At 41.1% G+C, this 15,053-nt stretch overlaps 1 protein-coding gene across 7 annotated transcripts in view; it reads left to right on the forward strand.

The window, feature by feature from the left end:
* Positions 1 to 15,053, forward strand: part of obscnb (obscurin, cytoskeletal calmodulin and titin-interacting RhoGEF b) — a 61,267-nt gene that overhangs the window by 42,560 nt on the left and 3,654 nt on the right. For 6 of the 7 annotated variants that reach the window (XM_080907585.1, XM_080907588.1, XM_080907587.1 and 3 more), the window contains 29 exons: positions 3,848 to 4,138; positions 4,361 to 4,390; positions 4,563 to 5,900; positions 6,055 to 6,336; positions 7,212 to 7,293; positions 7,407 to 7,528; positions 7,621 to 7,818; positions 7,908 to 7,940; positions 8,043 to 8,141; positions 8,248 to 8,466; positions 8,598 to 8,631; positions 8,745 to 8,797; positions 8,917 to 9,015; positions 9,794 to 9,850; positions 10,528 to 10,667; positions 11,003 to 11,203; positions 11,296 to 11,372; positions 11,448 to 11,618; positions 11,699 to 11,858; positions 11,943 to 12,059; positions 12,195 to 12,359; positions 12,443 to 12,601; positions 12,691 to 12,868; positions 12,961 to 13,074; positions 13,163 to 13,330; positions 13,460 to 13,562; positions 13,683 to 13,812; positions 14,364 to 14,457; positions 14,593 to 14,635. In XM_080907585.1, the coding sequence (XP_080763711.1) occupies positions 3,848 to 4,138; positions 4,361 to 4,390; positions 4,563 to 5,900; positions 6,055 to 6,336; positions 7,212 to 7,293; positions 7,407 to 7,528; positions 7,621 to 7,818; positions 7,908 to 7,940; positions 8,043 to 8,141; positions 8,248 to 8,466; positions 8,598 to 8,631; positions 8,745 to 8,797; positions 8,917 to 9,015; positions 9,794 to 9,850; positions 10,528 to 10,667; positions 11,003 to 11,203; positions 11,296 to 11,372; positions 11,448 to 11,618; positions 11,699 to 11,858; positions 11,943 to 12,059; positions 12,195 to 12,359; positions 12,443 to 12,601; positions 12,691 to 12,868; positions 12,961 to 13,074; positions 13,163 to 13,330; positions 13,460 to 13,562; positions 13,683 to 13,812; positions 14,364 to 14,457; positions 14,593 to 14,635 (4,957 nt within the window). The remainder of the gene's footprint in view (positions 1 to 3,847; positions 4,139 to 4,360; positions 4,391 to 4,562; positions 5,901 to 6,054; positions 6,337 to 7,211; positions 7,294 to 7,406; positions 7,529 to 7,620; positions 7,819 to 7,907; positions 7,941 to 8,042; positions 8,142 to 8,247; positions 8,467 to 8,597; positions 8,632 to 8,744; positions 8,798 to 8,916; positions 9,016 to 9,793; positions 9,851 to 10,527; positions 10,668 to 11,002; positions 11,204 to 11,295; positions 11,373 to 11,447; positions 11,619 to 11,698; positions 11,859 to 11,942; positions 12,060 to 12,194; positions 12,360 to 12,442; positions 12,602 to 12,690; positions 12,869 to 12,960; positions 13,075 to 13,162; positions 13,331 to 13,459; positions 13,563 to 13,682; positions 13,813 to 14,363; positions 14,458 to 14,592; positions 14,636 to 15,053) is intronic. The other variant, XM_080907586.1, reaches the window with a different exon arrangement.

Below are 15,053 nucleotides of genomic sequence, written 5' to 3' on the forward strand. Positions count from 1 at the left end.
CAGAAGATTGCAGTACTGGAGACAAAAATTCATCGCTTAGAAGTAAACGTGGAGGTAAATGGACTGTGTGGAAATGAAACAACCTTGCCTTTGATTCAAAACAATGGCGATGAGCAAGCTAGTACACAGCTAAGGAGCACAGATAACATGACCAAGAAAGTAGACTCTGTGCATTATTATAAATCCTCAAGTGATAATCCCCCCTTAGACTGTCTTGGTGCAAAACCAAGACATAAATCATGTCTCCTGGAAGGGGGAGGACGTATCACAGGCAGGGCACAGCGAGCTGAAATCTCTGAAACCGACTGGCCTTCACTTCCTACGAGACAGAGAAGCTCTTCTACCCCTGTATACGGGAGGAAACAGGACTGGACAACCGTGAATAGGAAGGTTAACAACAAACCTCCAAAACAACTGAATGTGAAACTGCAGAACAGATTTGCTCCACTATCAAAGGACCCTGGATCTATATCGGACAACCATCCATCTAAAAGCAGCGAAATAAGGTCTGAAAATCTGTTGAAAAGTGAAAGGCCACAGGGAAAGCTAAAGGCTAGGCCTGAAACTCTGATTGTGGGTGACTCTGCCGTAAAGGATGTACAAAGGATGTGCGGTAAGAACACTAAAGTCCTCTGCTTTCCTAACGATATGGTCAACAACCTGAAGGAGAGAATTCTTCAAATTGCAGATGAATATCCAACTGTGACAAACATTGTTCTGCATACAGGGTCAAACGATGTGTCCAAACAACAGTCGGAGGTTCTGAAACGGGACTTTACTGGATTATTAAATACTGTAAACTCTCAGTGTATTCATCAGTGGACCTGTACCGCCGGTCAGAGGAGGAGACGAGAGATTCAGCAGGTTGTTTACACTGAATAAATGGCTTATATCAGCATGTGCTGACCACTCAGTGCATTTTATCGACAACTTTAATATTTTTTGGGAACGCAGGCATCTGTTCAAAGCAAATGGATTTAATTTTAACAAGTCAGGGGTGAAACTGTTCACCTCCAACTTGTTTTATTCCATACGTCATCCATCCGTGCTTGGTGCCAAGGCTGAGATAAACGAGGAGTTATCTCATAAAGAGGAACAAACAGTACTCCAAGAACAGACAAAGCCCAGCAGAAACCTTGAGGAGGAGCTCCATTTGCCCCCACCCGGGAAGAGCCTCAGAAAGGAGAGACATCCATGGCATCTGAGGAAGAGCCTCAGAAAGGAGAGACATCTAAGGCAAGAAGAGGGGTCCCTATTTGCCTCCAACTCTCTCAACAACACCAACGACCAGGACAAGGGACCACGACCTTCCCCAGTCCCCCAAACCCCTGACAGGCCATCACCCTCCTCCCCCTCCCTTTCTCCCTCCTCCCCACACCTGAAATTCACTGAGGAGATGATGGAGCGGGTCAATGCTGGGCTCAGATCTACCCCCCGTCCCAATCCCTTTTTGTCCCCCATGTGTTTCCAGAATCACTAAAAACTGCTGTAATCAAACCTATACTGAAAAAGGACAATCTTGACAAGACACAAATGAACAACTACAGGCCGATCTCAAATCTCCCGTTTTTAAGTAAGATCATTGAAAAAGCAGTTTCTCAACAGCTCAGTTACTTCTTAAAACAGAATAATTGCTACGATGCCTTCCAGTCAGGTTTTAGACAGAACCACAGCACTGAAACCGCTCTGACCAAAGTGTTTAATGACATATGTCTGAATACAGACAGTGGAAAAATGTCAGTCCTAGTTTTACTGGATCTCAGTCCAGCATTTGATACAGTTGACCACAACATATTACTCAAACGACTGGAGAACTGGACAGGTCTTTCAGGAACTGTACTAAACTGGTTCAAAACATACGTAGAAAACAGGAAATACTTTGTATCAATAGGTAACTTCACATCCGAGCAGACAAGTATCACATGTGGAGTTCCCCAAGGTTCCATCTTGGGACCCCTTCTGTTTAACATCTACATGCTCCCACTGGCACAGATTATAAACAACAACAAAATAAACTATCACAGCTATGCAGATGACACACAAATATATATCACAATGTCACCAGGAGACCGAGGCCCTGTACAGGCTCTTGGTAAATGCATTGAGGAAATCAATGACTGGTTGTGCCACAATTTTCTCCAGCTAAACAAAAACAAAACTGAGGTAATAGTCTTTGGCGCCAAAGAAAAACGATTACAGGTCACCAGAGAACTTCAATCTATACATCTAAAAACCACAAACCAGGCGAGAAATTTGGGTGTAGTGATGGATGCAGACCTAAACTTAGAAAAACACATTAAGACAATAACAAAGTCAGCTTACTATCACCTCAAGAATATATCAAGGATAAAAGATCTGATGTCTCAACAGGACCTGGAAAAACTAGTCCATGCATTCATCTTTAGTAGGCTTGATTACTGTAACAGCATCTTTACAGGTCTACCTAAAAAATCAGTCAGACAACTACAGCTCATTCAGAACTCTGCTGCTCGAGTCCTCACTAAGACCAAAAAAGTGGACCACATCAGTCCAGCTCTGAGGTCCTTACACTGGCTGCCTGTCCGTCAGAGGATAGACTTTAAAGTTCTGATGCTGGCCTATAAAGCTCTGAATGGTTTAGGACCAAAATACATCAATGACCTCCTGACCCAGTATGAACCATCCAGATCCCTCAGGTCATCTGGATCCGGTCTTTTATCAGTTCCCAGAGTCAGAACCAGACATGGAGAAGCTGCATTCAGCTTTTATGCTCCTTATATCTGGAACAAACTCCCAGAAAGCCTCAGATCAGCTGAAACACTCAGTTTATTTAAATCCAGGTTGAAGACTCACCTGTTCTCAGCTGCATTTGAATAAAGCACCAAATCCACACTTTAAGCTTAAATTTCAAAACTTACATTTTAACTACTGATTTTATCTACTGTTCTGATTTTATCTGTTTTGATCTTATATATTGTTGTTTGTTTGTTTGTTTGTTTGTTAATTAGTTAGTTAGTTTATTTGCTTGTTTTAATCAATTTTAAATCATGCTTTTTATTTGTTCTTGTTTCTAATGTCTCTGTAAAGCACTTTGAATCACCTTGTTGTTGAATTGTGCTATACAAATAAACTTGCCTTGCCTTGCCTTGCCTTTATCCACCACTGAAGATTTCACTTTGAAATTTGTACAGTCTAGTGGCCTGGTGTCCGTCTTCAACAACATGTTTGCTAGTAGGTACAACGTGTCATTTCATAACATACTACATGCCACTAGTATGGAGAACAGATTTCAAATATTATGTAAACAAGAAACAATGGTCAGAAGTGTGGTCTTAAGTTCCAACACAAACTAAAGCAATATAAATGGATAAATAGGCAATGCATTGCTCCAACAAGGCTGTGTTAACGCTAATACTTTCAACATTTGCATTAAATGTAAGAATCTTTGTTCCCACTTTATGTGGGAATGCCCTCTGATTCAATCTTTTTGAAAAAGGCTGCTGGAAATATGTAACCAAATTTCTGAGTTATAGATTCCTCTTAATTGTAATTTATGCTTAGTAAATATTTATCCCAGATGGTGCTGTGATCTCTAAGAATATCAGGTCCTTACTTAACTTCTGCTTTTTGGAAGCCAAACAGTACAGAGCTTTCTCTTTGAAGAAGCAGCAAACCTGTGCAAATTTACAGCGGCCTAAGACATTCTTTAGAAAAGATAAGCTATCTAACAAAAACATGGAAAGTTCTGGAGCATTTGGAACACCTTCCATATAACTTTCATAACAGATTAACACTGTAGAGTATTTGGTTTTTAATTAGTGTTCATAAATATATCCAATGGCAGTTTTTCTTTTTCCCTTCCCCATAGCTGTGCCTGATCCTCCAGAGGATCCGGAGGTCCTCAGTAAGACAGAAAAGTCTGTTACCCTCTCTTGGTTCACACCTTTGCATGATGGAGGAAGTCCCATTCTGGGCTACAGAGTGGAGATCCGAATGGTAGACAGTGCCCTCTGGCTTCCATGTCATTCTGAGCCTGTGCGTAACACCGAATTTGTGGTTGAAAATCTCAGTCCAGGCAGTGCCTACAGGTTTAGAGTGGCAGCCATCAACAGAGCAGGGATAGGGGAGCCTGTTGAGCTGCCTCAGACTGTTCAGCTTGGTGAGTGAATGTACGCTTCACTTAACACAAGTAGCTGCTTTTTTCTGTGATGTTGTGTTTATAATTGCAATTGCAGTTCATGTTTTATGTCACATGGTGATATGAGATCAAGCTTTATGCAACTGCAACATTCTAGCCAAAGATGTAATGCTAGAAACCAAGGAATTTTGATATTTTATAAACTTTAATATCATTTGTTTTTCTTCTCTTCTTGAAACACAGAAGCACCTCCTCTGCCACCGATTACTCCAGGTAGGTCACTGTACGCTGTATATGTGGTACTTTTTGTATTTCTCCACAAGCTCTGCTGTAGCCCTAATGTAGCCCTGCACATAAATGTTAAACGTAAGGATTAAGCACCAATTAAAGAGGGTGTGGTGCTGTATGGACCATAACTGTAACTCCATTGTGGTCATATGTGTAGATGCAAAACAGGAAGTAACTGAGGCACTGGGACAGCCCAGTCTTCCTCCTGAGGCTGCTGAAGAAGGTGATCTCCATGAACTTTGGGAAGCATCAGCCAAGAAACGACGCATGAGTCGGGAGCCAACTCTGGACTCCATCTCTGAACAACCAGAGGAGGATGGCAAAAGGGGTCAGAGCAAATTAGACCAGAATCAGCTTCCACAATCTGAGAAAGTGGAAGTCAAATCAACAGAGAAGGAGCAGGCCATTGTGTCAAAGAAGCAGACAGAAGCCAGCCTGTGCACCAGCTCTGAGGACGAGTCTGTTTCTGGGCGTTCGACGCTTGTTTCCTACCTCAAAAAGAGCAGCAAGACTACTGAGACAGTGACAAAGGAAGCAGATACTCTAGCTACTGAGAGGTTCTTCGCACATTTCCAAATGTCAGAGCAGAAAACTGTGCAGCAGACAGAAGTGAAAACAACTGTAGTTCAGCAAACCCAAGAAAAACACGTGTCTACAGAGGAAACTAGCATCATGGAGATCGGTAAAGAGGATGACCCTGAGCTCAGAGAAGCTGCTGTTAAGATTCAAGCTGCCTTCAAGGGCTACAAGGCCCGCAAGGACATGCGTCCTGTTTTTAAAGAAGTCTTCAAAGACCAGACTAAAGAACCTAATGGCACCATACATCTGGAATGTGTGACAGAAGGTAAACCTGATAAGGTCCGCTGGCTGAAAGATGGAGAACCACTGACGGATGGCAAGCATCATCATATTGATATCTATAATGATGGCACCTGCTCACTGGTCATTACTGCAATCACCACCAAGGACACTGGAGTTTACACATGTGAAGCCACTAACAAGTTTGGGGTAGCTTCTCACAGTGGTAAGGTGACTGTGGGAACGGTAAGAGAATCATCGGGCCGACGGCCGCTTACTGTAGGTTACAGTGCTGACAGTGAGCCTGAGAGCTCCTCCGGAAGTGAGATGGATGAGTCGCTGAGACAGGCAAGCAGACGCCTCCGGCGCCTGTTGCGCACGCGTCTCCCACCAGATGTTGAGGAAGAACCCTTTGTCAGTGCAGATGAAGGAGACTTGCGAGCCCCAGACCCACAATCTTACCGTGAAGATGACAATTATATCTACATTCGTTTTGATTCACGGACAGAAGCTGAAGTTGCCTCTATGAGATTTCAGGAGATGTTTACAGTCCATGGGGTTCCTGTGGAGACCACAATCTTACCTGCAGGACCTCACAAAGTGGAGCTGCGAATTAAAAAGATGAGCTACATACAAGATGGTACACAGACGCCCACACAAGATAGACAGCCTCCTGCTTTCATGACTGGAGCTCCAGGTAAGAAGCAGCTTGCTCTCTGTTAATTATAACTTTCTTTATTCTTACACACATTTTGTCTGGTTAGTAATGCACCAAGTTCAATACACCAAGAACAACTTCTATGTAAGGGGTGGGATTTTTATATTTGCTTTCCGTTTGCTCTTGTTGCCAGCTGCACCGGTCTTCTTAACCGAGCTACAAAGTCAGGATGTTCCAGACGGTTATCCAGTCAGCTTTGACTGTGTTGTGATTGGCAAGCCACCTCCCACTGTTCGCTGGTATAAGGATGGCAAGCTGCTGGAGGAGAACGACCATTACATGATCAATGAAGACCAGGAGGGCTGCCACCAACTTATCATCACCACTGTGTTGCCTACTGATATGGGGGTCTATCGCTGCACAGCTGAAAACAGCAGTGGCATTGCATCTACTAAAGCTGAACTCAGGGTTGACAGTAAGTGAACAGATGATACAAGAAACACACGTTTGCTTTTTAAATACCTGTCCTGGGATAATTGACTAGGCAAACTGTACAGCATCTGTACATCTTTAATGACTTAAAAAATGAGAATTTGGTGCACAAATTTGAATTTATTTTGGACACCAAATTCTTGTTTTTTGAAGTCATTGAGATGTATGCTGTACATCATTCCACCCTGGAAAAAGAACAGTTTAAAGAAAGCATGAAATGTGGCGACTGTGGTTTAGAGGGTTGGGAAGCTTATCTTGTAACCAGAAGGTTTGATCCCCAGCTCTATCTCCAGCTCTATCTGTTTTGGACAAGACACAGACCTACTGCCCTACTGATGATGGCCAGAGGGGCCGATGGCGCGATATGGCAGCCTTGCTTCTGTCAGTCTGCTACAGCTGTAGCTTGCCTCCACCAGTGTGTGAATGTGAGAGTGGAATTGTAAAGCGCTTTGAGGGTCTCGAAAAGGCTATATAAATGCAATCCATTATTATTGTTATTATTAAAAGGGCAAAATTACTACAATATTCATGCCCGTAAATGTATGCAAACTTCTGTATAGCTTGTTTTTTTAAAACAGAAGAGAACTTCAGACAAAGTCAGAGCAAAACTAGCATGCAGAATATGTGAGATGGACCTTGAGCCTCCCCTAATATAAAGGCAGGTTTCTCACCCTGCCTTTATATTAGGCAGGGGTAAAAAAACAACAAAAACAAACCCACAAAACCTACAGCTATACAGATGTAGCATTTAACTGAAGCATGAAGCTAATTTCCGAACCATAAATCAACATCTTAGAAAAGCAGAGTCCCTTTACACCTTAAGCATTGTATAAAACTATAATAAAATTCCTCCATCAGTGTCTTGCAGCTCAGATTATGACACTGCTGCTGATGCCACTGAGACGTCTTCTTACGTCAGTGCCAAAGGATACATGTCCAGGTAAATTTATTTATGTTTATTTATTTATTTATATGAACTAAACCTTTATATTGAGGCCTTCACATACAGTTATAGATATACTGGAGCTGCTGTGCTTTACTCTCCTCCAACAGGGAAACTGAGACCTTTGAGTCTGTAGCTGAAGATGATCAGCTACCGCAGGTTGTGGAGGAGCTTCATGATGTTCACGTCTGTCCAGGTTCACCTATTGCAAAGATGCAGCTTAAAGTAAAGGGTAAAGTAAAGATTTGTTAATCCATCCCAGTGTTCTAAAAACATTGCATATGATTTAAGAATAATGTTTGTCAAATTTTTGTTGTTTTCCAGGTTTCCCGAAACCCAGAATATACTGGTTCAAAGATGGCCACCCTCTACGACCTTCAGAAAGAATTCATTTGTTAGCAGAGAGAGACGTTCATGGCGTGGAGATCACGGAGGTGAAAAAAGAGGATATGGGGGAGTACTCCGTCTACATCAGCAATGCAGCTGGTTCTGCTTACTCCTCTGCCCGGATGATAGTATTGAGTATGTATACACGTGCCTGAATACAAAATACAAATCTCAAATGAAACGATGAGATACACTTTATACATTTGCAACACTTTTTGCAACAGGTCCTGGGGAGATTTTACCACAAGAGAAAAAGGGTAATTTAACATTTATCCTACAAACCACAGCACAAGTATATGTACTTTCAGTAGACATGTCCATATATTCAAAATGTCACATTATACACTTTATTTTCACAGACCCTAAAGAGCCCCTGGTGCCACCCCGCTTTATTGAAAGGTTCAGCAATAGGAAGGTGAAACAAGGAACAAGCATCACTCTGTCTGTGAAAGTAGAAGGTGCGTTACTACACTTTTCTAGATAAGAAGAAAGTCTAGATTTTGGGCTCTATCTGCCACGCATCATTATTACAAAGTCTCCATAATCACCCTTCTTCTCTCTTAGGATCTCCTACTCCCATGGTCAACTGGCTAAAGGAGGAATCTTTGGAGGATGTCCTGTGGATCAAGCCTGACACTAAAGGATACAAAATAGCAAGCTCTGGGCGCCACCACAGTCTCATCTTGATGGACGTGGGCACAGAGTACACTGGTGCCTACACCTGCATTGCAACAAATAAAGCTGGACAGTCCATCTGCACTGCTCACTTGGAGGTGGATGAGAGTAAGGAGAATAACGTCATCAAGACACTTTATTTTGAAATGACAGGTTAAATGAGTGTCTTCTTATATCAGAAACACTTAGCAGAGCACTTTTCAAACCACCCTTCTTCTTTTTTTCTCCCTCCTCTCTAGCTCCTCAGCCCAAGAAAGAGACAGTGGCTTCAGAGTAAGTTATTTTTGAAACCTTTTGATTGCCTTGCACATAAAAAGATGTCTGTAGTAAGTACATTTAATATAAATGTAAATACATGACAAATTTTAATACTGAAATCCGCTCAGGGTTCTTGGGATTACAGTTAGTCCTCCACAGGAAGATACTAGCAAAGGAAAAGGTAAGACGTACTAGCTAATCATCAGGCCCAGTAATGTTTATTTTTGATAAGATATATAAATGAATAAAAATAAATGTTAAGATATTTATGGTGTTCTTTACTTTTTGCCAACCCTTAAGAGGGCAAAATGCCTTTCCTAGGTGAAGTAGGTTCAGAGGAATTCCTCATGAAACTCACCTCTCAGATCACTGAAATGGTATCAGCCAAGATCACCCAAGGTAAGTGGACCATTATAGCTCTGCATTAAATATTCAGAGACTAATGAGTTCATCGTACTTTATAAAATACAAACCTTTATGTCCATAAGGCATTTCAGAACTGGTCTATTCCGGCTTCAAGTCTGGTTTAAACCAAGATAAATGAATGATTATGCTAGCATTGGACTTTAGCTCCTTCTCAACAAGTCTCATAAACAGTTTAGATTAAAAAGAAAAAACCCAAAAGGTTTCACCTCAAGAGAACATACATTCTCAGGAGAACAAACATTAAATTATATGACTTGAACGATCACAACACCTTCAATCTCTTAAATTACCTTGTGTCTGTAGTTGTACTAAAAATGTGCAGGTTAACTATCCATATTCCCTCTGCAGTGACTGCATTTGGTAGTTACTAATGCTGAAGACTGAAGTATGGATCATAGATTATGTTGCATACAGTGCTTCTGTTGCATTGCTCTGTTATTTTCTTGTCAGGTTTGGTTGAATTCTATGAATTCATTCTGGCTGTTTAAGAAATGTTTAATCCGAATGCTTTAATGCTTAAATACTGAACTGGCTATCACTTTCCTTTGTTTCTGAACACCAAACCTGACCGAGGAATGTTTCTTAGTGCCATGTTAGTGCTTATCTAGTGCACGCTTTAGTTTATTTATGCATTTATGACATAAAATCTCCCATTCCTTCATACAGACATCATTTCCTAACCACCTTTACACCCATTAGTTTATCACTCCCACTAAATAAATACTCATTAAATGATTAATTTGTTATTCAGACAGTTTACAGAATCATGAAGTGCTCCAGTGGATGAAATCTTGGCCCAAATCTGCCAGTATGTATCCCAAGTGCATCAGCATCACAGATACTCTGCAGTTTTCCACTGAAATATTTTCTATCTAATAATAATGACTTTATAAAACAGTTTTCCTTACATTTCCTTTTACATACAAGAAATATTTAGTTATACATACAACAACTCTATTTCAGTGTCAGCTTAATAACAGCTAAGCCATCCCCTTTTATTTCTATTAGTGCCCTCTATATCTCCTTACTCATCCTCAATGAGTTTCCTCATCCTTTCTCTTGTTACTAAAATAGTTTTTGCAATAACCTATGAAGCTTCTGTATAAGTGGAATACATGCTCACCAAGCAGACATGTATGTGGAGAGCTGAGATAGAAGTGAAGCTGCCTGTTGTCATGATACTAATACAGTAATACATGTTAGAGCATTAGAATGATTAACCACTGTGGATTTCTCCCCTCTGTTTTTGCATCGTAAAAACTATGTCGTTACTTCAGTATACAGAAAAATTCAAATTGACCAGGTAAATACAACACTGGTACACGCTAGCACACAGTTATGGTTTTAAATATATATTTAAGCTGATGGACCTGAGTGAGTGTGGGTACTAATATCTACTGCATAGGTTTAAAGGACAGATTATACTAATTGGACATTTCCGTGCGACTGACCCGTCCTCTTTTGACTTCCTCCTTACTGCTCCAGCTTCATTACGCGTACCAGGTGGTGACAGTGATGATGAGACCAAGACACCTTCTCCATCACCTCATCACGGTCGCTCCCGTCCTCCCTCCCTCATTGCTGACTCCTCCTCTGAGTCTGATGAAGGAGACGCCAGGGGAGAGGTGAGATACAAAAAATTTCCATTAAGTTCATAATGTTCATAAATTTTTGGCCTTTATATCAGAATTTCATCGATTAAATTCTGACACACCATGGCAGGATACTATATAAAACAAGGAAATGAAAGTTTTAATGGTGCAGTTTATTTGAAGAAATAAAGGGAAATTCAATTAAGTTTTTTTTTTATACATAGACAGGTGTGAATGGTTATGTCTCTGTGTGTTAGCCTTGGGGCAGATTGGTATTCTGTCTCTCACCCTCTGACAGCTGGGATAGCTTCCAGTCCCCCTGCAATCCTGTTATTAATACACACACATATATATATATTTTTTTATAGATGTTTGATATCTATGTAGCAACAGCTGATTACAACCCCATCGTGGCGAGCAAAGATTCCATCTCTCTAAAAGAGGGACAGTATGTTGAGGTTTTGGACTCGGCTCACCCGCTCAAGTGGTTAGTTCGGACCAAACCCACCAAAACGACACCATCCCGCCAAGGCTGGGTCTCACCGGCCTACCTGGACAAAAAACTCAAAGTATGTCTCAAGACAATTCCTTCCAGCTCGCCACTGCATGTTGCACGCATTGGGTAATATATTTTTTTTAAAAATTAAAATTTCTATTACAGCTCTCTGCTGACGCTGGCGATCTTCCAGAAACAAGTGTGGAAGAGGTGTCTGAAGGAGAATACAAGAGAAAATTATTGTAAGTGAAGCATGTTTGTCGTGACAAAGCAAACCAACCAAAGAACCATAACAAACTATTAATTCGTGCTTCTAGCCAACTGATCCAGGAACTGATAAACGGAGAATCAGAGTTTGTCAAGGAGGTGGAATTCTTCACCTCCCATCACCTGAAGCATGCAGACAGTTCTGATGCACCGCCTGACGTCACCAGCCAGAAAGAGGCTATTTTCAGAAACATTGATGATATCAAATCCTTCCATAACAAGTGAGCTCACCTCTTAAATGTTATTTTCAGCCATTTTTTAGTATAATCAGTATGCATCATTCTTATGATTTTCTTTTTAGGGCATTCCTTCCGAAGTTGAATGACTGCGACACTGATGATGACATAGCCATGTGTTTCCTGAAGAACAAGGAGGGCTTTGAGAAGTACCTTCAGTATCTTGTAGGTCATAGTCAGGCTGAATCTGCCATCAGTGACAAGACTGTGCACAGCTTCTTTAAGGTAACAGCAGAATTGTTATTGCTATACTATGAATTACAAATGTGCCAACTGTTAAAATCTTTTTTTTTAAACTCCAAAAAACAGGAATATACTGACACAGCACAGGCTAATTCAGACCCTGCAGATCCACCAGTAAGAAGCATAAATGCCTATCTCCAACAGCCACTGGAGAGGATTCAGAAGTACAAGGCCTTCCTGAAGGTAATAGAGTGCATGCATACAATCATCTTAGAGTCAGTTATTTACTTTTCAGTCATTTGCTTTTAGAGCCTTTAAATTATGTACACGATCAGTGTAACTTCAGTTTTGTTGAAATTTCTGCTGCAACATCTTCAGGAGCTCATTCGAAACAAAGCAAGAAATGGTCAGAACTGCTGCCTGCTGGAAGAAGCTTTTGCAATGGTGTCTGCACTCCCTCAGCGTTCTGAGAATACCCACCATGTCTCCATGATTGAGAACTATCCTGCCACCCTCGAAGTTCTTGGAGAACCAATTAGACAGGTACCACGTAGCTGCCGACTGTGCAGGGTCTTGATTACACATAAGCATTTGACTGTCTGCATATGCTTACTCTCTCCCACCAGGGGCCTTTCCAAGTGTGGGAGGGTGCTCCTGGAATTAGAACGTCCTCTAGAGGTCACCACCGTCACGTCTTCCTCTTTAAGAACTACTGCATTATCTGCAAGCCCAAGAGAGACAGCAACACTGATACACAAGCATATATTTTCAAGAACATGATGAAGGTAAGTGTTTTTAACATAATCTAGTTTCATCTTTTCTTTCATGGTCAGCGGCCTAAATGATGTTTGTTGGTTTCTTTATCTTGTTTCAGCTGAATAACATTGATGTGAATGAGACAGTGGAGGGTGATGACCGTGCCTTTGAGATTTGGCATGAGCGCGAGGATTCTGTGAGGAAGTACACCTTACAAGCCCGAACTGTTACCATCAAGAACTCGTGGCTGAGAGACCTCAGAGAACTGCAGCAGCGATACAGCATGCCTGCATGGAGTGAGTGGGACTCCATGCAGTTTTACTTTTTTCTTTACCTCTCTATTGCTTGGAATTTCTAGCACAGCTTTTTATACCAAACTATTTTCTAGGTTCCCCTGATTTTGATGAAATTCTGGCAAACTGCACAGCAGAGCTGGGTCAGACTGTTAAGCTGGCTTGCAAAGTTACTGGAGTACCCAAACCTGCGGTTACCTGGTACAAGGGTGAGGCATTTCCTCTATGGTTATTAGCCATGTGGAGTGACATTCAAAGACTGTTTCATGAGTGGTTTTGTTTACTTGTTGGATGCAGATGGACGCGCAGTGGGGGCAGATCCACATCACATCATCATCGAGGACCCTGATGGTTCCTGCACACTAATCCTGGACAATATGACTGCAGATGATTCTGGTCAGTACATGTGCTTTGCCACAAGTCCAGCTGGCAATGCCAGTACTCTGGGAAAGATCACAGTTCAGGGTAAGTGGCACATCATACCTATATATAGGATGATCCTAAGAGTATTCTTTTCTACTGCTTCATTACACTTTTCTTGTGAACAATGATGAATAGTCTAAAACATAAAACACTGTCATGTGTTTCTTTTAGTACCTCCTCGTTTTGTAAATAAAATAAGGAATGCCATCTTTGTTGCCGGTGAGGACGCTCAGTTCACCTGTGTAATACAAAGCGCCCCCAAGCCCAAAGTGAGGTATGGATACCTTCCTTATGTTTTCTTCTTTCCTTCATTTTGATTCAGTTTTGCAATTTTTTTTGAATATCAACCCCGTCCTCTAATCTTGTCTCCTCTCTGCATGTGTCCCTGTTCAAGGTGGTTCAAGGATGGCAGGCTGCTGACTGACCAGCAGAAATATCAGACCTACAGTGAGCTCCGGAGTGGCGTTCTGGTTCTGGTAATCAAAAACCTGACAGAGAGAGACCTTGGACACTATGAGTGCGAGGTTGGTCTAGACTAATTCATTTCCATTTATCTGTATTCGTTTTGTGACATTTCAGAGTGTACATAATCTCTGGGCAATCACTTAGTAAGGTTAAGACCATACAGCATTACATAGAGAGATATAACAATTTGAAAGCCCTGTTGCAAGTAACAGTAAAATAAATACATTTAAGAGGAAGAAATGTCTGGCATGAAGAGGCTCTGGGAGGGCAGTTATAATATGTGAGACAGGGAGACTCGTGAACCTCGAGTTTTGTACACTTAATGTTAAATGATTGACATAAGTACTCCAAATATATTAGGATCATTAAAACTATTAAGATCTATTTGTTCAGAATTTGGAGCTCTACAGTAAGAGGTCTCAATACAAGAAAATATCTCAGATAATTACAAAAATAACATTTCCTTTATTTTTAAGGGTCAATGAGGGGAGATTTTAATGCAGGTCATGCATTTGCCTTTGTGCCTATAAATTAGTTTCAAGATAGTTGATATTAATTAGCAGCAGTGAGTTACATTTATGACTCTAAAAATATATCTGTTGGATTTCAGTTGTCGAACCGTCTGGGCAGTGCAAAGTGTGCTGCTGACTTGGTCTTCCCCTCCGCTGTGGCTCGCTCTGGTGAGCAGGCCATCACCATTGAAGGTAGCAAGTCTGGCTTTATCCATACAGTCTTACTCTTTTCGGACGTTTTGTGGTTTTTGTTGAGCAGAAAATGCTTTGAGTGCAGCTTTAGCAATGCAAAATAACCATCATGCTTTGTCCATGTTCCTCCCACAGTTACCGAGCAGGAGACGAAAATACCAAAGAAAACCATCATCATGTAAGTACGATCAAAGTAAGATCGAATAGTTGGATGTTGAATAATCTTGGATTTTCTTAACTTAACACTACAGTATACTTTAATAAAATAATTTCTATATAATATATATTTTAGGAATCTTTAAGGGGGTTCTTTTAAGATAAAGTTCCACTGCAGTTTTGGGGTTCATGTATCTGTGTAGGTATTGCTTTTATCATTAGATAACATTGCCCATCATAGGGCATTTTGGGGCATTTTTCTGTATGTGTGTGTGTGTGTGTGTGTTTTTCCTCTCTGGCTCCATGTATGCATTGTGTAGTATTTATAGCCTCGATGCAAAAGGAATCTATCACAAGGATAATGAAAGGGTGGGCTGTTCTCATCAGGGTGCTGTCTACTTCAACTGTCAGCCTAATTACTGCAGCTTATTACTATCATA

The sequence above is a fragment of the Rhamphochromis sp. 'chilingali' genome, assembly GCF_963969265.1.
Source record: "Rhamphochromis sp. 'chilingali' genome assembly, chromosome: 16".
Lineage (NCBI taxonomy): Eukaryota > Metazoa > Chordata > Actinopteri > Cichliformes > Cichlidae > Rhamphochromis > Rhamphochromis sp. 'chilingali'.